Source organism: Ammospiza nelsoni, chromosome 8 (assembly GCF_027579445.1).
Source record: "Ammospiza nelsoni isolate bAmmNel1 chromosome 8, bAmmNel1.pri, whole genome shotgun sequence".
NCBI lineage: Eukaryota > Metazoa > Chordata > Aves > Passeriformes > Passerellidae > Ammospiza > Ammospiza nelsoni.
Window position 1 is genome coordinate 12,937,890 of NC_080640.1, and position 23,543 is coordinate 12,961,432.

A 23,543-nucleotide genomic window follows, 5' to 3' on the forward strand; every position below is an offset into this window, starting at 1 on the left:
TAAAAACCCAGGTAAATATTTGTGTGCTTCATCTTAGACCTCTGCTAACCTTTCACCACTCTGTCTCAAATGTATCTCTGTTTATCTCACCCTGAATAACGTAAAGCTCTCTTATCTAAGCATCAACTGCCTCCCAGCATTAAGGCTTACCCATCAGCTACCTCCTTGACCTGACGTGCACCCAAAATGTTTGTGGTCACCCTCAACCACTGGGGACTCAGAGCTTACACTGGGCAAGCAGATGCATGCAGGAGCCCAGCATCTGTGAGTACTATCCCTGCCCAGTACTTCTGAGCTCTCCAAGGCTGGGTGTGATTTGTACAATTCACATGGTACAATTTTATATTTATTTCAGTGGGACCGACCAATGGTCCAATGTGACCAACCTGCAGGCAGAGAAATACTCCTCAAAACCTGAGTCAGATCAGAATTTGACTCCATATAATTACTATATGGCAAAAGTAAGGTTATTCCTAAAGCAATAATAAAGTCACTTGAGATTTTTTTTAATGTAAGTACCTATATCTCATATTACATATTAGCAAAAAGAATCAGCATTTGACACATAATACTTCCCCCAAAGGATTAGGCAACTCATAAACATTCATTTATTCGGCAAATTGGAAGTCACTCACAAAATGGAACAAGTAAGGACAGTAACAAGAAATATTTTTCTCATGAAATGTTTGAATCAAGAATGAAACAGGAATTGAAACAGACCAGGGTACTGTCCCTGCCTGGCACTACAGGGAAGTGCTGATCTCATGCTGATCTTTACTCTTGAAAGCAGAAGGCAGAGATGTTCATCAGAGACTAAGAAACCAAAGGAAATACCAAGAAGAAAGAGTGCAGCAAAGATGTGTCTTTCCGTATCATTTAGATGAGAACATTAAAATTGATGGGAAGGCACTGAAGTCTAAGAGGGGAAGGGGAGAAGCCCAGAAAGACAGACATACAGATAATAGATTCACTTAAGTCAGAAGTTACGGGCCACCCTAGTCCCACCTAAATCATCTGTTAGACTACTGCTATTAGAGACCCAGGTGTTATTGGCATGTAATTACTGACAGAGCCCACCTGTTTAAGCAAGGCAAGATCAAAGTCACTTAAAAAGAAAAAGAAATCAACATTTTAACTGAAAGGTTTGTAATTATGAGCTTGAAAACAAAATATTCAGGAAAAAACATCAGCAGTCACCTATGCCACCTACCTCTACTGATACCATAGCACTTTTCAGCACAGTACTTTTTATAGGGATCACTCCAGTCTGAATTCAAACACTGAAGACCATGAACAGCAGGTTCTACAGAGCAGTCAGAGCCACTGTGCATTAGCACAGTTTGTCCAAAACCCCTCTAAAAAGCTGCCCTCCTGAGTACTAGCCCATTTATCCACCCTGAACAACTCTTCTCCACCCATCTTTGCGCTTTGCAAGTGTTCACTGCCAGCTTTCCTCTCCCCTTGCCAAGTCCTTTCCCACTCCACCTTAACTTTGTTTTCCATGCTGAGCTCTTTAGCCTCCCTCAGCCACCATGTGAATGTGCAGGGTGAAACTCACGGTGCTCGGTCGAGGTTCAACCCATTCTGTCTTTGTGCATTGATTGGAGGTAGGACAGGTTTGCTGTTAATCTCAAGCCCTCTCCGCAAAGTCTCCCTGATTTGCTCTGTATCTGCAAAGAGAATTTTTTAAAATGATTTAGAATCCCCAGAAACAACATGGGCACAAGAAGATACCAGGTGTGTTTCATCTAAACTCTTCCCCTTCAGAAAGAAGTGTAGAAATGTTATGGGGTAACACTTAACTGCACTTTCCTGAACTTCCTTATTTCACTTTATAATGTCAGATTGAATTCCCTTGTTTGGGCTTCATTGTTACGTCAGGCAAGGAGAGCTGGAATCTTTGGTACTGAGTCCTCCTGATGAAGAAATTCTGAGTAGTTTTGTAAATTTTCATAAATGAGGTGTTTGTTGGTTCTCTAACTCTCATAGAACCTCCTGACACTTCCAAACCTTTGTACTGGAAATAATTTTTCCCATTAGGCATAAGAGGAACTTATTCCTTTCCCAGATGAATGTATGAAGGTTTCCAAGTTTTTTTGCAATTGGCTTTGGAAATCTGTTGATTAATTTACAACAAGATTCATAAAGGGAGGGATTTTTATGCAGGGCAACCTTTAGCCTCAAGCTCACATCTGAAAATAAGCTGCAAATTATGCAGTTCAGATGCAGTCTTTTTACTTCTGCCTTTTTCTGAAACATCTACTGGCCAAATACTTTCAATAGGAAGCTTTCCTGTGTTTCTTAGAAGTTTCCTCATTTATTTTTGAGACACGTGAGAATTAGGTAGAGAAAAAAAAACCACAAATTATTTAAAAATCTTTTGAAGAATATACAAATTTCATCATGTATACCTCTCTTGAGCTTTTCATTTCAAGGCTGAGGCAAAACAGCCTTTTTAGATCTAGTGCAGTTCAAAATACTTGCACAGAAGCCAGAAGACAGGCTGTATGCATTAAACTAATTTTTACCATAGATTTAAGAACAGATGCCATTCCTGTGGAAACCACTGTTAATTCCAGGAAATCTCAAGCCCTCAAATTTTATGTTGCTTCACCCATTTGAAAGGTAATATGCATAATTTCAAGCCTGTCTAATGGCTATGACATCTCTACCCTGAGAAGGCATCTCACTGCAAAGGGAAACTCCACGGTTTTTTAATTCTTCTTTTTAGAGTTCTGCATTTGCACAAATCCTTGAGCTCAGCTGCAGCAATGTGCAGAGTCAGTCCAACTTGCTTCCCAAGAAGGGATAATGTTAATAAGGAAACACAGCCTGGGAAAATGCAATTGCTTCACCTTGCAGGTGTTTACAGTCCTGGTTTCAGCAGGTGCTCAGTTTAAGTTTGCAGATTCAGATTACAATTTGCCTAAAAACTGAAAGAAATGTTTAGATAAAATAATGCCAAGAACTCTTTTCCTCTCTCCTGCCTTCTTCAAAGAGGCCAAAATCCATTTTGCTGCCCTGAGACACACCAAGCCTCCCAATGGCAGTGGAGTTTGTTATGAACTCGAGGATGCAGCATGGCTCAGTGCACTGCCCAGACCCAGCAGAACAGAAGCTGAAGGGCCACGACAGTGACTTGGCCCAGGACCTCTCACCTTTCCCAGAGAGCCGCCGAGGCTGGGTCCCAATGCAAATGCTCCTGCTGTCTTCATCATCCTCTGGTGGCCGGCTCAGGTCATCCCAGGCACATTTGGCACTCACTCCACTCAGGTTTGAGCCATCTGTCTCAATCCCTTTGTCGACTCTCTCCTGCTTGAAAAGATTCAAAACACCAAGACATTTTTTGAGCGTGGCTTGAGCCTGAGTTGGAGCCCTACCATGGCACAGCCCAACCTTCACCAGCTCCTGCAGATCCCCTTTTGCGGGCAATTCCCACTCTCTGGAAATTGTTGTTGTGTCACACTCTGTTGTGTCAGCAAACAGCAACTGCACATTGAGCCAAATCAGGAAGCCATTCTGAATAAAACAAACCTTTTCCATAGCAAGTTGGTCTGAAATCCCAACCTGTCCCCACTGCTTCACTATGTGCCCCTGACAGGCACAAAGCAGGGAGAGAGAAAGGTGGAAACCAATGGCCTGGGGTGTGCAGGATTGCTTCTTTCACTGTTAGCACTGATTTACACCAACTTGAAATATTTAAGACACGAAGCACAGCTTGGCAGTCAATCTCCTATATGTCAATGATAACAAACCCCTGAATAACTAAGGTTCTCTTTCCAACCTTACCAAAGTGTCCCACAATGAAAACAGCTCATAGAGAGACTCATTCACATGGGTTCATAATTTGCAAACTGCCCAGAGAATCCCTGCTTTCCAATGTGCTGGGGTGTCCCCATAAAGGACAAACATGCAAGTTTGGACGTGCAAGGAGACGCAGGTCTGTTCCCAATGTCAAAGCTTTTGCATAGCTTTCTCTATTGGCAAATAAACAAATTCCCTCCCTTGCAAGCTGGACTTTCTAAGCACGTAACCAGTGTTTGGGTTTCAGAAGGTGTCACACACCAATCATAAGCAGCTGGATGCTCTCAGGCACCAGGCATTTTCTTAAGGACATGTGCATCTGTTGCCAGCAAGACTGCCCTAAGCTACAGCCAAAACTTCTTCAGGAAGTTCCACCTTCTTGGACACGGGCATCAGTCTGAATTTCCACCTGTGACCCACAAGGGGGTAATGTTGAGCCGAACAAACTCGGGGCTGTGCTACACCGAGGAAGGACTGGCACCTCTTCCCTGGCACCGAACCAGCCAGCCTCGCTTCCCCTTTTCTGAAGGGGTGTTGCCTCTGGTGCTGCTCAGTGGCACCAGCAAGATCTGCATCTCTCTGCACACATCTGTGTCACCTCGAAACACAGGCAGTCCCAAGAAACTTCAAAGATTTGAGGAGAGAGCAGAGTGGTGTCACACACAGTGGGAGAGGATCTCTCCAGCCCATGTAAGTACCCTCTGGCGTGACATTGCCACTGAAGAGGAGATTGTGCGAACATTTTGCTCTTTGCAAAATCCGTCCCCAAGAAACAGTTTCCAGACGAAAACCTAAACCCATACACATCCCTCCCCTTGCCCAGCTGTGCATGCTGCACCCTGGGAAGAGCATTGCCTGTTCTTGTGACCATTCAAGAGAGGATTTGAGCAGCTCAAAGATAAACACAAGCATTCAGGGTGTGGTTGCACAGCGGTTTAAATTGATGTAATTTGCAATGACTGCAGTCCCACCCTCCTCCATGTGCTCCTATCCCTTCCCTTGAGCCAACTCTTTTTTTTTTTTTTTTTTCATCTGGATCACCTCCCAAAACCCTCTCTTTGGCCCAAAATTGAGGTAGGAGCCTGTCGCTGACTGCAGGATCAGAGCAGTCTTGACTTAGACTTAAGCATTCAAGAGACTGCCTTTCTTCTGTTTTTCTCCCCTTGTTATTAGGATCTTCTTCCAGCGTCAGGGGAAACTGGCTTCTTGAAAATGTAATAGGAAAATCTGAGAAATAATAAATCTGCTGTGATTTTCTTTTGTTTTATCCTAAACATAAAATTAGTTGTGTCACCCAGAAATAGAAGTTGTGGGGAAAGAAATAAAAATACATCCGTTCCTACATATGCAGACGATGCTCTAAGTGAGATTTAGCACATGGCTCCTTTGGGAACCCTCCATGGTGCTCTGTGAGGACCCAAATGAGCTGGCTTGGGGAGGTGTAGCTTGTCAGCAAAGTTATTTTTTATCCCAGTCATTGGGGAAGCATGGGAGAGCCACCAAACCTGCTCTTGAGCACGGAGAAGAAGAGGCCAGAGGGCTGTGAGGCTCTGGTGGGATCTGCTCCCCCATCCCTGCAGCCAGGGCCCCACTCCCAGGCAGACCCTGTGGACACAGTGCAGAGCCTCGGGGAGGGGGAAGGACTCTCATCTGCAGCTCAGCTGCCTTGCAGAGCACTTCCTCAGGGGAAGAAGTGCTGCTCTGTTGGCATCCCTCGGAGATCAAGGGGAGCTGATGGAAACGAGCTGGCTTAAGGCAGCCTAATTTGCATGCCTGTTTCATAATGTTTGCAAGTATTGATGTTAAAAGGGGAAAAGTAAAAAAAAAACCCAATCGGTGTAGACTCATAGCTCTGGCAATGCGCAGTTCTACCCCACCTTTAGCCAGCAAAGATTTGCCTGGACTGAGGAGCTGTTCTTCCTTCCTTGAAAGGGCAGCATGAACAGGAGGCTGGAGAAGCCCAGGGCAAAGGAGGTTCGGCTCTTTCCTTCCTCAAAGAAAGGATATTTCTGTCCCATTTTCCTCTCAGCATGTGGGAGGGATGCTCTGAGGCTCTAAGTCATTGATCCCTTTTTAAACGAGCCAGAGCACTGCAGTGTGACCTGCAGAGCGACAACCACAACTCAGGAAATTCAAATCAGCTTTATTCTCTTCTGAGATATCTGCTAAACAGAAGCAAAGCACTGAGAATCGGCACAGAGCTGGGGACCGACAGGAATTGTTTGACAGTGCTGCCAGGGAAATCTGAATGGCCTACAGGGAAGCCTGGCTGAACAGAAAACAGCCAGCGTTGCCACAGTGTTAATTGCCGACATCCTGGGATGACATCTTAGTTGGGATCCATTCTCAGCAACTCCGAACAGAAAGTACAGCTGCTGCTGCCAGGGCTGAGTTTAGGCCTCAACCAATTCCCACAAGACACAATGCAGCCTCCAAACAAGCTCTGCCTGCTTCCCAGGCAGACAACATGCTTGCTGGCTCCCAAGAAAGTTGTCCAGTTTCTCTGCCTGTTCCCTCCCTCCCCTCCACCTCTCTTCCACTGCTGCCTTTCTGGTCTCACACACCCTCCACCAACACCAAGAAAATGACACTTTATCCTTTCCCCACTAATTAGAGCAGAAGGCACATGACAGGGCTGAAGGCAGCCTGGCACAGCCTTGCTCCCTGCACTCAGCAGAGGCTCTCTGTGGGACTCGGGGGCAGATTTTGCTCTATGAATCCCTGGGCGCTGCAGCAGCAGAGCAGGAGGGAGGTGTGCACACACACACACCTGCCCATCTGCACTTCTGCAAGGACAAGAGAGAACAGAAACAGGAATGTGCTCCATGTGAGGAAGTCCGGAAGGACCACAGACATAGCAGCTTTCAGCAGCAGGACACATTGGTGAGGCAGAGGTACTCTTTTATTTGCCTTAACTTGCCTTGGCTGACTCAGATTCCAGTAAGCTGAGCTATTTTTCATTTACAGTAAATTGAAGAAAACCTTGTTATCATTAGGAATCACCAGTGTGCAGACAACAGAAACACCTCCAGGAGGGGAGAGGGCAAGGTTCTGGAAAGTCTGAAAACTTTATGGGACTTTCAGTTGTATTAGCTCCCACATTGTGGAACATTTGAGGAACATTTTTTTGTGTTTCTCAGACTGGGGTTATTCTAGATGAACAAATCCTTAAAACCAGTAAAAGTAGAATTTGGTTTTGTTCTTAAGCTTTCAAAGTAAAAGATGCTGTGATGCAACTGAGAATAATCAGATACAGACATGCAGACCATAAGCAACTGCTTGTACAAAACATGCACATTTGCACGTGCCCTACCAGGCTGAGCCATAAGTTCTCTGTTAAAGGCAAATACTCAGTGATTCACTGAAACATGGCCAGCATCACACTGGATTTGCTGGGGACACATGCACTCCAGTACCATGTATTCCAGCTCTGCTGAAGGGATTGCAGAACTGTCTCCCAAATGCATGGATCAGGAGAAGCCCACAGTACAGTAACCTCTTCATAGAGATACTATTCTTATCTTTAAATTTCAGAAATTAAATTGAACTCTGAAGAAGAAGGGTTAATATCTCTTTCTGCATGGATTATTAATAACTGCATGTGGTACTTTTGGGTTCCCATAATTTCTCAGTCCACACTAACTACTTGGCCTCAAGTGATATCCTACAGGAATGAACTACACTATAACATTTGCTATGAAAAAATAGTACTTAGTTGGTTTTGAGATTTCTACATGTTATATCTCCTTACACTTGCACATAAAAGGAAGGAGGAATTTCCTGGTGTACCATTCCTAAATCTTGTATTATTCTGTCCTTCATCTTCTTTCTTCCTCCTTTCTAAAATATCCAATCCAATATCTCCAATTTGGCTCAAATTGGAGATTCCATTTTCCTAGTCACTCTTCTCTATCTTTCTTCCTAGAGTTGCCATTCATGTAGGACTGGACAAAATCCCTCTTGAACCACCTCTAAGAGGGCAAAGAGTTTCTAAGACTTTTCCAGGATTATTACAAACATCGAGAAGATGCAAGCACCTTTACAGAAAATATTAGAACTGTTGTATAACAGCTGGCTGCTATAAGAGACATGACATTTTATAAACTAAAGACATACTTGCAGATGTGGGTCAATCTCGAATATGGTCTCTCCTCTTCGCATGTCTGTTATCAGCCAGGGGCCTCCAGCTCTACAAAGAAAGACAGGTAATGAACCAAATAAGCCTTTTAATTAGAACTTTCCAGCAAGGTCCTCAGAGTGGACCTATACTGCAAGGAAGCACAAGATAAGGGTTTAAAATAAGCCTAGAAACCCCTCTATGTGGTGTATACATCCCACAGCATGCATTTGCCCTTTACATTTTCCAAATAAATAAATAATAAAAGCCCTCCATGACCTAGCAGTTAATCAGCTCACGTCTGGCAGCACCCAGACATGCACAGCAGTCAGGACTGACACAGGCTGTTGTCCCCTGTGCAAGCCCCCTTGCTCACACAAGGCTGAGAGGGGTTTTAATCTTACAGGAAACGAACTGGGACTGAGAAGTCCAGTGTAGCCTGAGTCAAAGAAAGATGGGCAAGGCATGGAGTCAAGATTTATTCCTCTAATACATATCTAAGAATACAGCAGGGCCCCAGTGGGACTGCACTTTTTGCCAAGATTTGCAGTCACGTTCAGTACCACAAAGAGCTTATTGCTCTGATAAATACTATCACAACAGACATTTTGCTCAGTTGGTACTTCATGGCCAAGTACTCAGAAGGCTCAGGGAAATCTTTGTTATCATTAGCAATAAAAGTTGGAAGGCTCAAGGTGTTTCTCAACAAAGGTGATAGGAAACAGATTACTGTGAAGATTAAATACTCAGAGACTTCAGTTGGGTCATAGTGCAGCCAGACTGCAGAAGTCAGCCTTAGATAGTGCTTTTCATTTGAAGTAAAAACTGAAGTCTTTTGGAACTGCCCTAAAAAAATTCATTTTTTTCATGAGATACTTTGTTATTGCGGTCAAAAGCCCCCTCCTCTGGCCTAGTTTGTGTTAGTCTCCTAAAATATCTAAGAGTTGGAGCAAAAAAAGTTAATATTTTACAGGTTTTCAGATGCATGGATAGCCACTTGTTTTTTCACATCACTTTGGAAGTTGTGAATTATTAACTGCAGGGGTGTGACCTGCCACAGTTCCTCACTGGGGTGCAAGAGACTTTTACCCCAATTCCACATCAATGGCTTAGTAGCTTGCAGCTTTGCCTTCAAACAATGAACATTTGGGTCTCATTTTTTACCTTGGAAAGGTGCTTATACCACAGCACAAAAGCAAAAAACCAACATGAGAATAGACTGAGGAGAGAGGTGCTGTATGTGTATTGACTTAGAGGAGCTAAGGGAGCTGCAGGCAGTGTTTATTGTCTCAGGACCCAGAAACAAAGCTTACAGCTGAACAAATTCACTCTACTCTAGTGTATTTGCATGAATTATCTGCACTTGTGCCTAAAAGGGAAAAGTTCATGTTGAAAAAGTCCAGCTCCTCCAAATAATCAATCAATTCAAGGCTATTGTGACACTGGAGAGTGTACTATTGTGCCCAGAAACAAATATTCAGAACTATTTTGCTTTAAAAAGTAAGGCTTTTTGAGTTACAATCACATGGCAGTAACTTCCACTGAATTTAAAAATGTTTAAGCAAAATACCTGCAAGCCAAAAAGATTTAGCTGCACCCTGACAGCAAACAAGCATCAACATATCATTTACCATTTAAAACCCATCTCTTCCTCAACCCACTATCATCTTTGTTATTTCTCCCATGGCAAAACAATTAACTTCACTTTCATGAATGCTCCTCCTGCTGCAAACTAGCCCACCAAAAGTGGGCCAAATTTGAGAGTGACTTTCTCACTTTTAGACAGTACTTCCAGGCAGTTTTGTAAGCCAGACCCTCTCCTTCCTTTCTTTGAACTAAACAGCAAGGTCACCAGTAACAGTTATCCCAGGAAGAACCAATGAGAAAACCCTGCAGGCATAAGAGGAAGGAAATTAAGCTTTCAAGACCTCATTCTCTTTCACCCTGAACATGTGGACTTCCACATGCATTAATTTGCCATCTAAGTGTCTGTGCATGAGAACAGATTTGCAGTGAATTCCCATCTCTTGCTACAGTACAGATTAAATAAATTCCATCAGCAAGTTAAAGATTGTTAATAAAAATATACAACTGAACTGTTCTCTATAGAAATGCTCCCCTGTATGGGCTATGTGACCACTTACACTGGGACAGTCCGAAGCAGTTCCAGAATCCCTTGACCATTCCACTGCTGAGCTGCATGCAGTTCCTCAGTGCAAACCCCAACAATCTGTAATAAATAACAACAGACATACTAAACAAGGTGGGAACCATGAAAGAACTGTGGAGAAAACGTGCCACGTGGTACTGGATCAAACAATGCACATACAGAGAAGCACCATTTCTTTAATCTAACCAGATATGCTGGGACAAATGGAGCCTGAGACAACAGTGGGATCCCACAAGACCTTGTTCTCTCTCTACACTTACCATGTGAAGCGCCCTGGTCATGTAACATTTAATCTTGTAAAGAGTGTGTGAATTTAACAATGAAGAGGGTCTGGTGACAAATCAGGGTTTATACACTAGTCTTCTTGACTTTTCAATCAAGTCCACACAGACAGGACAGAGCAAGACAGGTTAGGGGCTGAGCACATACAAACACTGCTCTGTCATCCGACTGCTAGGGGCAAATGCCATACTGCACAAGCAATCTCAGCCAGGCAAGGGAATTGCTGCCACATGGGATTGCTTTGGTGCTCATAAAATCCTTGACCAACTCAGTTTGCTGACTGGTTACATCTTACCCAGCACCATAAAGTAAAGCTGTTTACACACCACATAATCCACTTGTCACTGCAGGCAACTGCACACTTCTGCCTTCCTGTGTAATGCAGGATGTGTTTGCTTTTCAGGATAGGAGCTGCCACACTGAGCAATACCAGATGTCTCTCTAACAGCAGCTGAGATCAGCTGCTTCAAATGAAGGGGTGAAACACCCTTCAGCTGATAGCAGAAGGCAGTTTCTTCCTGCTGTATCAACCACTAGTTTGTGCCTTTGAGCACAATGTTTCACCCTGAGATGAAAAATATTTTTGCCACAGCCTTCTATTTTCTTCCTCAATGTTCTTAAGTCTTTTCCAACAACACTGAATTTTTTGTCAAAATCTGTTCAACTGATGTTTTATCAGGAAAGAGGAAAACTGGAAACTAAGCTCTGAAGAGCAGCAAGCAGAGTGAAGGATGTGCCTTCTGCTGTAGGCACATAACTGCACTGATAGAGATCTGCGTGGAAAACCCTCATGTCAGCATGCACCAGCTCTGCACACCCCACCTCTCCTGCCCCTTGCACAGTTCACCTTGTCAGGACCCAGCCCTTGGAGGTGCACTTCATCCCCACCCATCTCCCAGGCTTCCTCCATCACCAGCCTGAATCACCCCTGCCTCAGGACACCCCTCCCTGGGCCTTCGCTCACTAATTACATACAAACAGCAAGACTCTAAACAGGAAATTATTTTGCGTTCTTTCTTTGCTTTTTGTAATCATTTATCCTCATGGGTCAAAATAAATTCATAACAACAAGCATCAAACAAAGGGGAAAACCAAGTCAACTGTATGTGTTGTGGAAGATTAGAGGCCAAGGGCCTCAGGATGCAGCAAGCTGACTGTTCTTTGATTCAAGACAGCTGGGCACTAAAGAAGAGATGAGGACTAACACAGTACTAACTGGAGAATTAGCCAGGGATTATCCCGCTTAGCTTGGCTCTCTGTCTCTCCTTCCAGGTCCCACAACTCACCTTGCACTAATTAATCTCACACCCACCTTGTTGTTGTTGATAAAACACAGACATTTGGGCACCTCAGAAAAGCCTTGCAGAGCACTTGTCTTGTGTAGGTTTGTGGTAACAGAACTTCCTTTTACATGTTGCAATTACAGCCAAAGACAAATGGGAGCAACTAGAAGCTTAAATTGTAAAATACAGACACTTGCATTTTCCCACAGGATGGAAGCTTTTCCACAGAGCATGAAGAAATCAGCAGTTGGCATAAACTATGCCACCCTTCCACTAAGGCTATTAACCCAATATGCAATTTAAAAATATCCAAAGCAGCTCCTATCTAAGAAGCATCGCTGAGAAAGACTTTGGGAAAGCAAGCAAACCTGTTTGGCCACAGAAGCTCTCCATGCTGAACAGCAGAGTTAAATCACAAGGGATTTTTTTAGCATTTCTTTTGCAAAGCAAACCTGAACCTTTCTTAAACAGTAGATCAATACAGAAAAACTCAGCCTCTAAAGAATCTTTGTGTCAGTACTGCAAGCTACATTTCTGCCATTTAAGTACTGCTAAAACAGCTCCAAGTCCTGCTCCAACTCTTCTCTTCCTGGCATTCAAACCAGTGGATCACTTATTAATATTACTATAGAATTAATTTTCATTTATCTTTACATTAGCTTTTAAAACTGTTTCTCTCAACATTTTTTTTCAATGCTCATATTTGAAATTGAAGACAGGATAACAAGTATCTGAGTTACATAGCTCAAAGCAATGTTAGCTGCACTGCACGCCCAGGAGGTGGCAGTGGGAGCCACGGTGGCTGGGCCATACCTGTAGGAAAGTGACCACCCCAAAAGGAGTCTGCACCGGCTGCATCTGGGGGTCTTCTGTCAGCAGCATGTGCTGGATTCGAGACTCACTGTTGTCCAAAGGGCTGTGCCATGACACGTGGTCACCGCTGCAAAAGGTGTTTTCTGCAAGGAAAGAAACAAGAAATATTTAGTCTGTGAAGTCTGCTAGAACATTCCTTCTGTTGGCAGCTCTGCTGAGCCTCTGAACCACCTGAAACAGAAATGGAGTCTCTTTGAGTGATCTGAGTTCAACACTGATTTCAAAATTGCCCACTCTTGAGTCCTGTGGACAAAACCACCATCCTATTTTGATATTAAGCCCAACAGGAAATACTAGCAAATAAAATTACCTGTCTCTCATTTACTACTAGTCTTCTTTTTTGAGAAGGCACAGAAGGTCAGCAGGCCATAGTGGATGCCCATTGCCACAGCAATTCACACTCTTAATTTGCCACAGAGAAAATATTCTCAAATGTGAATTAAACACAAATACTACCCTGCTATATTTAATAAAAATTCTGCTGCCCAACTTGTGATAGTGTAAGTCAAAATCACTCTCTCTCTCCATTGTCTGGGCGGCTCTGGTGCAGAATTAGAATTAATATGTTTCTTCTTTCCCAAACAATGAGAAAACCAATAGGCTATAAATTTCATTCTATGTCAAAACAGACTGCATCAAAACAAGGCAGGCATTCCTTTCTTTTCCTCCCCTCCTACTTAGAAAGACAAAACCCCAGATAATCCCATGTTCCACAGCTAGTGCATGCCAGAAGGCACACCAGAACCCATCTGTCTGACACAGCCCCATCACAGGAAAGGCTAATGCTTGCTTTCTGAGTGAACTAGAAGTAAAACAACCAGCCATGACCACATTCACAGCAATTAAAGCACAATCCATTTGCATGCAGTTCCTGGAGCTTGTGTGGTAATGCTGCCTAGCTGACTGCTTTTATCTTGGGTCTTGTGCTTGTCCAAGCAGAACTTTATTGTACATACAAACAAACAACCTGGAATCCACATTCTGCCCTCTGAGATAGGTGTAGTGCTCCAGGGATGAAGTGAGTACTGCCTGCCTGCTTCCAAAGTGAGTGGCAGGCCAAGTGCCCCTCTCCTTGACCAAGCTCATCCATGAAGGCAGTCTGGTCTTGTTGGAAAAGAAATGAAATTTAGCAAAATATTTAATTATAGTGAGTTGTGTGTGAACTGGTTTGTTAAAAAGTAGTTTTGCAGCCGTTGAAAGTGTGTGTTGAGTTTTGTGTGTTACCTAGCAGGTAGTCTTAGAGATTTAATAAATAATTAAACTAGTGCAAGAAAGTAAGAATGCTAACCTGTCTAGAGGCAGCATACAATGCTCTTAGAATAAGATAAGCAGAGGATTAATGATCTTGTTTGTGAACCAAAGAATGTATCACAAGGAGTCTGTGACCAGGCAAGGAGAACAGAGAACTGTTTCTTAGAGACTAGGCAAGGGGAACAAGAAACTGTTTCTTGGAGACTTTGTTGTGAATCGCATGTATAAGAAGGAAGCACCCATACGTGAATTTGGGGGCTTGGACTTTGAGACGTGAGTCCCCCAGTTCCCCGGGCCCTTAATAAAGCACCCACAAAACTTATCCGAGTTTTGTGTCATTTATCAATCAGGCAACAGTCTCTCCCAAGGCCACACTTAGAACCCAGCAGGAAAGGAGGCCTTGCCCACTGGAAGAGGACTAGGAATTCCAGTGCAGACTGGAAAACAGAGGTTATCTGAGTTGCTGTCTGTCGAGACTGGAGCATCTTCCATGCTACAGGAGCAGGATACAATTCAGAGAGGTGCCCTCCCCATGGTCCTGGATCTTCACCTAACCTTCCCACATCACCTTCCAAACACATTGCAACAGGACACCCCTTAAACAGGGCTAATAGAAGAACATGGCAGTGTCTGCAAGAGCAAGAGAAAAACTTTTTGAATTGCCAGGAATTGCAACTCATTCCCTGTCACATTAAACAGCACCACCAAGGAACTGGGTGCTTGTACACCCCATTGCAATAATTGTGCATCAGGACCAAATTTATTATTAATAATTCCTTTAATGACAATTTTTAGTAAAAAAATCCTTTCAGATCTTTTTTTCTCCAATAGACATTTTTCATTGCCATGACAAGCACGGGTTTGTGCAAGGGCAGCAAAGGCGGGATGCTTCAAGGGAGCCCTCAGCAGCAGGCAGGTAAACTCATGAGAGCTCCCTCAGAACTGTTCTGGTTAAAAATATTTGCAGTCCTCTCCCTGATGAGGAGCTGCTGGCCTACTCCTGGCTGTAATTTTGGGCAACTCAGTGTATCTCCACTGGGTGTCCCCATTGCTGTGGGTTTGAACATCTTTATATATGTTTTTTCAGATGAATTTCCTGGACAGTTCATTTGATTACAAATTAAAATAAAGTCTAACTATCATAAGGAACTTAGCCTGAAAAATGAGGCATGTAACAGAAGGGCTGTGATAAGTAAGGGAATGTTTTCCTTAGTTAAAATTAGGAAAGAAAGAAAACATAGTGAATGCAAGCTGCTTCAAAGGGTTTATCGTTATGTACATTAAATTACACGCTTCCAGCTCTGGAACTGAAAGGACTGGTTCCAATATTACTTTACTTTTAGAGCTGAGGAAATATAAGCAGAAAAATGAAAAATTATATATTTTCTTAGTATCAAAATCTGGTTAAAGAAACAGCACTTAGAATGTTGCAAGGGATATCTTGTGATCTTTTCCAAGTTAGACAAAATGTGGCTGATTAATTTTTTTAAAATGATAAAAACCTCTCAGTCACAGTTTTCAGGAATGAAACAAAGCCACAAAGAGCTTATTCTTGGGCCCTGTCTTTATACCACAACATTTTGCCCATCAAATGCTCACACAATTCTATGCTGATCGATCGCTGCATTTCACTGTTGGTGCTGCTTCTCCTGGGAAAGCCCAGCCCGGTTAGAGCAGGTTTTCAAATGCAAATGTCTCTGCTGGAAATCCACCTGTTTATAGCCATGTGAACACTGAACACTTAGAAAATCTCCCTTTCCCTTGCATACACACGAACACCACAAAATTCACACTGACTACTCAATTAAATCACACCAAAAAAATTCTGCAAATAACATGAAGCCAAATAAAAACCGGTAGGAGTTCAAGAAATTTTGTATTACACCCCGAAACCCAGCTTTCCACTTGCTGCATTGTCACCCATGGGGGATGTAAGATCAGCTCTTGTACAGAGACCATTGCAGCACTGAGAACAGCCTGGATTACATAACTTGTAACCACAAAAACTAAGAAATTACAGAAATAAAGGGCTACATAATAATTTCTATTGCCTCATGCTGGAAACAGGGAGAGTATCTGGTATCCTCCCTTCCTACCTTTCACATTCATGTTTTCAAAAGAGTCAGGGATGAGAACATCACAACGGGATAAGTCTCGTCTCCTTAGGTGACCACAGCAAAACCAACAGTCATCAGAAAAAGTTCCAGGACATGACCAGGTAATTGTCAAATCCATATAACAGCTGGCAAAGCACATAAATTATCTAGCCATCAACAGGAGAAATTAAAAGCAAAGGAACTAAAAGAAAATATGTTAAAAAGTTAAATCCAAATTATTTTAGCCTATGGATAAATTAGCAAATCCTCAGGTGTAAACTAAGGCTCTGATTTACTGCACACAAGCTGACTGCTGCTGAATACTTCTGCCTCGTGGTAAACCTGAGGTGGCTTCATGTTCCCTCCATGACAGGATGAGCTAAGGTACCCAATCTGCCCCAGGATAAATTCATATCCTTCAGCAGTTACCATGGGAGCAGGGGATGTGTTGTAAATACACAGCCTTGCTCATGGAACCCTCTGGGACTCTTGCACCCTTCCTGCTTGGAAGGGGCACTAACTAACAAGCCTTAAACCTAGCACAGCAAGGTGACTCATCCTCACAATTTTGAAACTGGTTCTTTTCCTGCAAGTTTATGTTTTAAAAAAAACACTGACTTTTCTTTCTTCCTGGTGAGGATTGCTGATTCCATGAAATCCAACTGCTTTATAGGGAGGTATTGATTTCATAAGAAGTCAACAAGGAAATTATTAAAACATTTCAATTCAAACTTACTATTTTAGTTCATAATTTATAATAGCAAGTCTGAAGTCTCTCTATAGCTCTACAAAAATGAAAAGTCTCTAAATCTGCCATAGACCAGCTCTTATACTATTCTATTATGCAAAAGCAGCAGTTATACCAGACCACTCTGTTAAGCCACCCATATTTTGAAGCCTTTAAAATGCCATTATCAATTTTCTTTTACAGCTCACATAAAGCAGGTGAGGTTCCTTCATGCAGCAACAGTCATAATTCAGCAGCACAATCTCTCCTAACTTTACTATCCAACTGCTCCGTAATGAGAACTGGGGAAATAACTCAGAGGGAATCATTCCACTGTAGACTAGTAAATTTTCTTTGTCTAACTTTGCTCATGTATTTTCTTGGAGTGAATTCCTCCTCCCTCCTTTAATTTGACTAAATATAGCTCATGCCTAAAGAAATAAAACCAAGTCATATTCTTGGCCTCAGGATGTTTCATAAACATTATAATGCATGCAATCTATGCTCAAGTGGTGTTACCTAGCTCTAGAGAGAAACACAGATTACTTCCCACTGTATTTTCAATTCCTTTTTAAAACCTGTCAGTTTTCCATATATGGGATCCTGCTACAAGTCCTTACTCCCTTAATCACCGCAGGGAGTAAATGGAAAAGGACAGCAAACTTAGAGAAGTACCAGGAGCTGAGAGAGAACTCCATCCTAAAGGCAGCTCCAGGCTCAAAGTGAGTCAGGGAACATCTCCAGTGAGCTGGCTACCCTGCACCCAGAGCAGACAGCAAACAGTCTTTGGGCATCTGGGAGTCCAGTATCTTCTCTTGCATGTGCATTGGCAGCTCAAGGAGGAAAGCAAAGAGCTGATGCTGTTCCACCAGCAAGAAGACAGCAAGGCAACTTTAAGCCTTTCTCCAGTCCATGCAGACTCCTGTCCCCAGCCTGTCTGGCTCCAAGACAGTTCAAATTGCACCACCCTGGTTAATCCAGAGGCCAGAAACTTGTCCCGTCTGACACGGTCCCGCCACATAATTCTTGAGATAAATTTTAAAATTAGAAGAACAGATTTGCAGCCTGATCATTCCTCTGTATCTCTTCTAAGACACCTCCTCCTTCCAAATGCCAGCTAAAATCAGCAACAGAGGGGGCTGAGTAAGCAACCAGATAAATCCACCTGGACAGGGTGTTACAAGTTAGAAGCTGATACAGCACAGAGTGGGAGAAGCCCTAAGTACACTAACTACATTTGCTTGGTGTTGGCAAAACAGCCACTCATATCCTTCAAGAGCATATTTCTGTTTCCTCTGTTTCTGGGGAAAGCCAGGCCATCAGTACATGGTCACTTTATTTGGGAATTTTATTTATTTATATGTGCAAGATGATGCTGAAAGAAGCAGTCCTGCTTGTCCCCTGCAAAAGCAGGGCCACCTGGATCATGCCTTCAGAGCAGTGATGTTGCTTAGCTATGCTTACACAATGCTTGGCAATTCTCTGCTACCTTGGTCTAAAAATAAAAGAAAAATCCAACAAAAAAACCGCCCCAGTAAATTTGCATCAGTGTGTGGCATGGGGGATGTTGGCACACAAACAGGATGACCACATCCCTCACAAAGCCAGACCTACATTATCCACAGTGCTCAGCAGTGTGAAAACTGGCTGCTCTAAGGGCTACAAACCTGACTCGGAGATCTCAGCTAAACTGCAGGCAGCGAGTCACAGATGTCAGCCTGCATAACTCAGAGAAATTGTGTATTTGAGGGCAAAGAAGGATTTTAACTCCATGACTTATGGGTGCAGGAATGTTAAAAAGGCCCCCAGTGAATTCCTGACCAGCATGACAGTGATGCAGCCAGACATTTAAATTGAATGCAGCTTATCCAATACTTACAGAAACAACGTAATTTATTGCATTGCCATTACCCCATGTATGGTGTGTATAATTTATTATATAAATGCATTTTCTCCAATACATTTTTAATGTTCAGTCTGGCTTTGTGAAAAAAAAGTAATCTGGCAATCTGTCACAAGTAAGATTTGATGCTGTTTTTCAGTACCATTTTGCAGACCAAACAGCTAGAATTAATTGAGAGAAACTAAGGGCAAACACAGAGTCCAATGCTGAAATGTAATAGCTATATTTTTCACTAGACCTAGTTAATATATTTCTAACTAGCTCAATAATAAATATAAGCATACATATAAAGATTTTAGCTATAATAAATCAATACAAAAGCTAAAGATGAAATTTATGCCTAAGTATCTCAAAGTAATACTGTTGTTGCAACTCATTATATGGATGAAAAATTTTTAAAAACAGAGTATTAAAAAAAAAAACAAACTTTATTTAGACTCATTTGCCAGCCACATTAAACTGGATAATTAATGCTAAATTCAGTCTCAAGATTAGTTTCCTAAGCCACAAAGAACTGCACACATGGATTGGTAAAGGGAAAAATTAATTGGGATATAATCTGTGGGGCCCACTGCCAGTTAGTTTATAATTTTGTTTTCAAGTCAAGATGAACATGTTTTAAGAATATACAAGGAATTAGCAGAATCCAAGCTGTGATATATTTGCATTATGTTTAAAAAATGCTTTTCCTCCCTGTTTTTCTTTTTCAGTTCAGTTTTGCTGCCCCTTATCTCCTGCCTTGGGAACAGGAGCTGCCCCAGCCCTGGCACTCCAAAGAGGTGCAAATTCACTCAGTGCTGCTGCCTCCTGCAGACATGCAGCATAAGAGAAGATCCCTTAGGAAGAATTAAATCCCAGGAATACAATTAAACAATAGCTCCACTGCAGGGATTCAAATTGGGCTTTTAGAAACAAGGGGCCTAGATAAAAGGTTCCTTAAAAAAAATAGCAGGGAAACAACCAGATTACCAATACTGTAAGGACTGCTTGACCTCTGAGGTTTGAAGACAGTTTCAGAAAGCAGAGAAGCGTGATGCAGTTTATTTTCTAAAAATTGCTCTGCAGGTTGAAAATACAAAAATGATTACTGCACAGCTCCAGGGTGTTAAGTCTGGAAAATAAACAGCCCACACAAAAGAGCCCAATCAATTTATGCAAACATAGACAAACTTATTTGATCATTTAATTCTTTGAACTGAAAGCCCAATGAAGAGCCTCCCACAACTTCCCAGGGTACATTACCAGCAGGGCAAGGTGATTCTTCACTTATCTGTGTTGTGCTTAGAGGCACCACTACTATTGGCAGTGGGATGATGGAAAATGTGTTCTCACTGTACTGCAGCTTCTACTGATGGAGTTACAAATACTGCTTTTCTTATCACAAAGTAGACTCCAGGCACCCAGATGCCTTCTGCCACAGTGCAGAGTGCAGCAATATAGAAAAAAAAATAAATTTAAATGCTATTGTACAATAACCAATTTGGTTCTGAGCCTCTTCTACCCCCTGTTTTCCAAGACATTTCTTTCCATCCCTTACAGATCTGCATATCTGGCTTACTCCTTCTTCCTGCCCCATGCTACGTGTGTACACAATTTCCATGACTGCAAACTCTGGGAATTTCTCAGCAGGCTCCCAGCAAGTGACTCCAGTGCCCAGGGCACACTCCCACCCTCTGCAAGTGGTGGGCCCCCTGTCCTCTCCCTGACTCTGCACAGCCTGCTCCTCCAGCCACCCCCTCCCACACTTTCTCTCCTCCCCACAACTGCATTCAGCTCCTCCACTCTGTTCCCCTCAGGCTTCTGCAGCTCTTACAAACAGCAGGAGCAGGCACATTCATCGTGTTTGGTGTCCCCTCTGTATAAGCCCTGTCCAGGGCAGGTTGCATCTCTCACCTTGCTTTTGCAACAACACAGTTCTCACCCATCTGCAGATTTATCTGCATGGCTCCCTTCTCCAGAAAGGGGAAGCTGGAAGAAGGCATGGCAGCATGAAAGGATTTAGCTGGCATTGTTGAGTATGGCAGAAAAAGAAAATGAACACAGATGTGAGTTGCTCCTCCTCAGTCCCACAGAAGTTTGCTGCTCCAAGCTCTTGCTCCTCTACACCCATCACTCAGACCCATTGCCCTTGGGTACTGCAGGGTGCTTTCACCTCCCCCAGTCTTCCATTTACTTTCTCCATCCTCCTGTTCCAGCAACCATAAGGGAGCAGGAGTGATGTGCTTGCTCTAGGTCAGGCAAGAGACCCTTCCACCCCTGCCCAGTAGCACTGCTACCAGTTTTCTGCACCCTTCACCTGAAGGAGATGCATTTTGCAGCACCCCTTTAAAGGATAGTTACAATGGTAGTTACATTGTCAAAAGTTTCAAAAAGTGAATAGCCTCAGGATGGGGTGGAGCCCCAGGAGCCAGAAAGGATATTATACAGCAGGATCTTCTATCAGATAAGGACTCAGCTCAAAACAGGTATTTAATACAGTTTATTTACACATCATGTGGTCCCACATGACCAGTCTGAAGAGATACTTACCTGTCATTTACAAACTTTATCCTGAGTTCTGGCACAGGAAAGCCAGAATGTTTTACAGTTACCTGAATGTTTCCCATCAAGGTGCAACTAGAACAAAGACTGGTGCCCACAGCATTTGGCAACCTTTAAATGTCCTCAGGGAACAGAAGGGAACAGAACTGCAGCAGGGAAAAACTTTTTTCCTTGTTGGACCTCCTGCATACCTGCACATGTGCAGGCCACTGAGAAGGGAGGATATTTAAATGGACCCATGAGCACCATTAGCTTGTACAGTCACTTGTGATCTTCCCCTAGATATGCATCTATAAGACACTTCTGTTGAAGAGCTTTCAAGGAGCTTGAAGGAATGCAAAAGCAGGATCTGCCTTTGAGGAACCCAAAGAAAGGGGAGATGGTCTGTGAGAAAACATTCACAAAGTTATCACATTATAACCCTTTCAGAAAAAGGTTCTAATTACTCAGGCATTAGTTCTGGGACTTGTAATAGACAAGAGGGCAGAGGTCTTCAAGAGAGCACTGTGTCATGTTTATCAGTGGTTGATTATTTTCCCTTAAATTTTCAGGAATTTAAAGCTTGCACAGGCCAAACTTTTGTTTTACTTTGGCAAAGCAGGAGGCCAAAGGGCAGGAAACAGAAAAACTCTGCATTCACACATACTTGCAAAAATAGTTACCACTGAGCTCTACCAACCCATTACGGCACTGCAAGAAAAACACACTTATTCCATTCCAAGGGTTGTATTTATGGTTCAAATGCAAAATGGACAGCCTGTTTATGGAGCATCATTTGAAACACCATCCCAAGTGTTCTGAGAACACTCCTTTAAGCCCCTAATTTTAAATCAAAAAGCACAAGAGTCCACTTCCCTCAGGTTCTGGGCTGCCCACAACCTCTGAATATTCTCTCCCAGTTTCTCTTTCCCACCAAGAACAAAACACTTCCCCTGCTGTGCCCATTTGCTGCCTCCTGGCTAAGCGGGCTGCTGCAAAGGATCTTTGGCTCTGAGGCTGTCAGAAGATGATCTGTAATGAGCTCTGCACACTGCCACTCTCACAGGCAGAGTGGGTTAGTCAGAAAGCACAGTTTGAGCACCACTTGCTGCACAGATCTTCAATAGAATGTGTAAGAAGGTGGATATGTAACAGTGAACCCAACTTCCAGCTCTGCAGTTCATCTGCAGTTACTCTACTCTGCAGTTTCATCTAGCATGGGCTTGGCAGCTGCCAGGGAAAACACAGTCCTTTTCAGAAGGCTACTCAGTACGTGTAACCTTCAAACTCTCCTCTGTGCATCCCAAACAATTGCACACAGGCAGTGAGAGAGGATGCTCTTGCAACTGCAGAACACTCCCTCTGTGTTGCTGCTTTCAGCTCCTCCATAGGAGGAGGCAATACTGTTCTGTGCAGAAGCTTTTAACTGCTAAAGCAGTTGCTTCCGTTTCCCAAGAAAGGCTGGGTGGGACAAAGACCTTGTATATGAGAGGCCAAAAGACCTCACACCAGCAGGAGGGGGAGTTTTCTGTCTTCCCTGTGCTGTTTCCTTTGTCCTGCATTCCTGCTTCAGTACAGGGGACAGAGCTTTTATCCAAGGCAGGGCTCACCAAGCGCAGCTTCTCCCCAGATTCCTTTATTCCAGCGTTAAGAGATATTCTTCCTCACAGAGCTTGCTGGTCTCAGCATGTGGGCTCCTCCTCACTCCCCTACAGTGGGGAGGCTCTGGGTAGGATGGAAAAAAAGGCTTCCTGCAGAGAGCTTGGCTCCCCTCCACTTTGGGCAGAAAACAGCCAGATCAGTCCTGATCTTGAACTGCAGCCGCTGTGGATAAACACCTGCTTGGGGCCAGCATCCAGGCGTCCCTGGGCATGGGGCCTGCTGGCTGTCCCTCTGCCACTTGGGCTGCTGCAGCAGCCCTGCACAGAGATGTGTCACACAGCTTCCTGCAGGTCTCTGTGCCAGCTTCTTCCCTCCCTCCCTCTCCCAATAGCAGCCCACCTGCAATATGAAAGCTAAAATAACTTGTGCATTTCTTAGTATAACCATGTATCAAAGTTACAAGCCTTGGTGCTCTGTCCATCCCCGACCCTTTGAGAGCAGCACCAGGGCAGATGGACTGATGTAAAACACAGAGAGAAGACAAATTCCCACCCGCTTTCCTTTTCCTTTTTTTAAAATAAAGTAACTGAATGAACTGTACTGAACAGCTGAAAAACAACAAGCCAAGTTCAGTTCCCAGGCAGGAACAGGACATGAGCTGACAGAATTAAAAGGGACAGCATCAGTTGAAATCTCGCCAACTCAAACTGGGCCTAAACCTACTTTATCTAAATTGCAGTAGCAGCTACAAACAAGCCTTCTCTTTCAGGCAGCACTGAGATCCCTCACTTACTGCCTGGAAATACTATGTAATCAGTAAAGCAGTCTAGGGGAAGACAGCTTTCCTTCTGTTTCAACAAAGTCTTTTATAAGCAACAAAGGCTTTCTGTGCCTTTGCTCCTGGCAAAGTCTCTC

At 43.3% G+C, this 23,543-nt stretch overlaps 1 protein-coding gene across 3 annotated transcripts in view; it reads right to left on the reverse strand.

Moving 5' to 3' along the window:
- The window catches only part of SUFU (SUFU negative regulator of hedgehog signaling), an 82,303-nt gene that overhangs the window by 27,471 nt on the left and 31,289 nt on the right, over positions 1 to 23,543 (reverse strand). For 2 of the 3 annotated variants that reach the window (XM_059476869.1, XM_059476871.1), the window contains exons 4-8: positions 12,470 to 12,612; positions 10,066 to 10,151; positions 7,921 to 7,993; positions 3,159 to 3,315; positions 1,559 to 1,670 (exon numbers count right to left, since the gene is read on the reverse strand). In XM_059476869.1, the coding sequence (XP_059332852.1) occupies positions 1,559 to 1,670; positions 3,159 to 3,315; positions 7,921 to 7,993; positions 10,066 to 10,151; positions 12,470 to 12,612 (571 nt within the window). The remainder of the gene's footprint in view (positions 1 to 1,558; positions 1,671 to 3,158; positions 3,316 to 7,920; positions 7,994 to 10,065; positions 10,152 to 12,469; positions 12,613 to 23,543) is intronic. The other variant, XM_059476870.1, reaches the window with a different exon arrangement.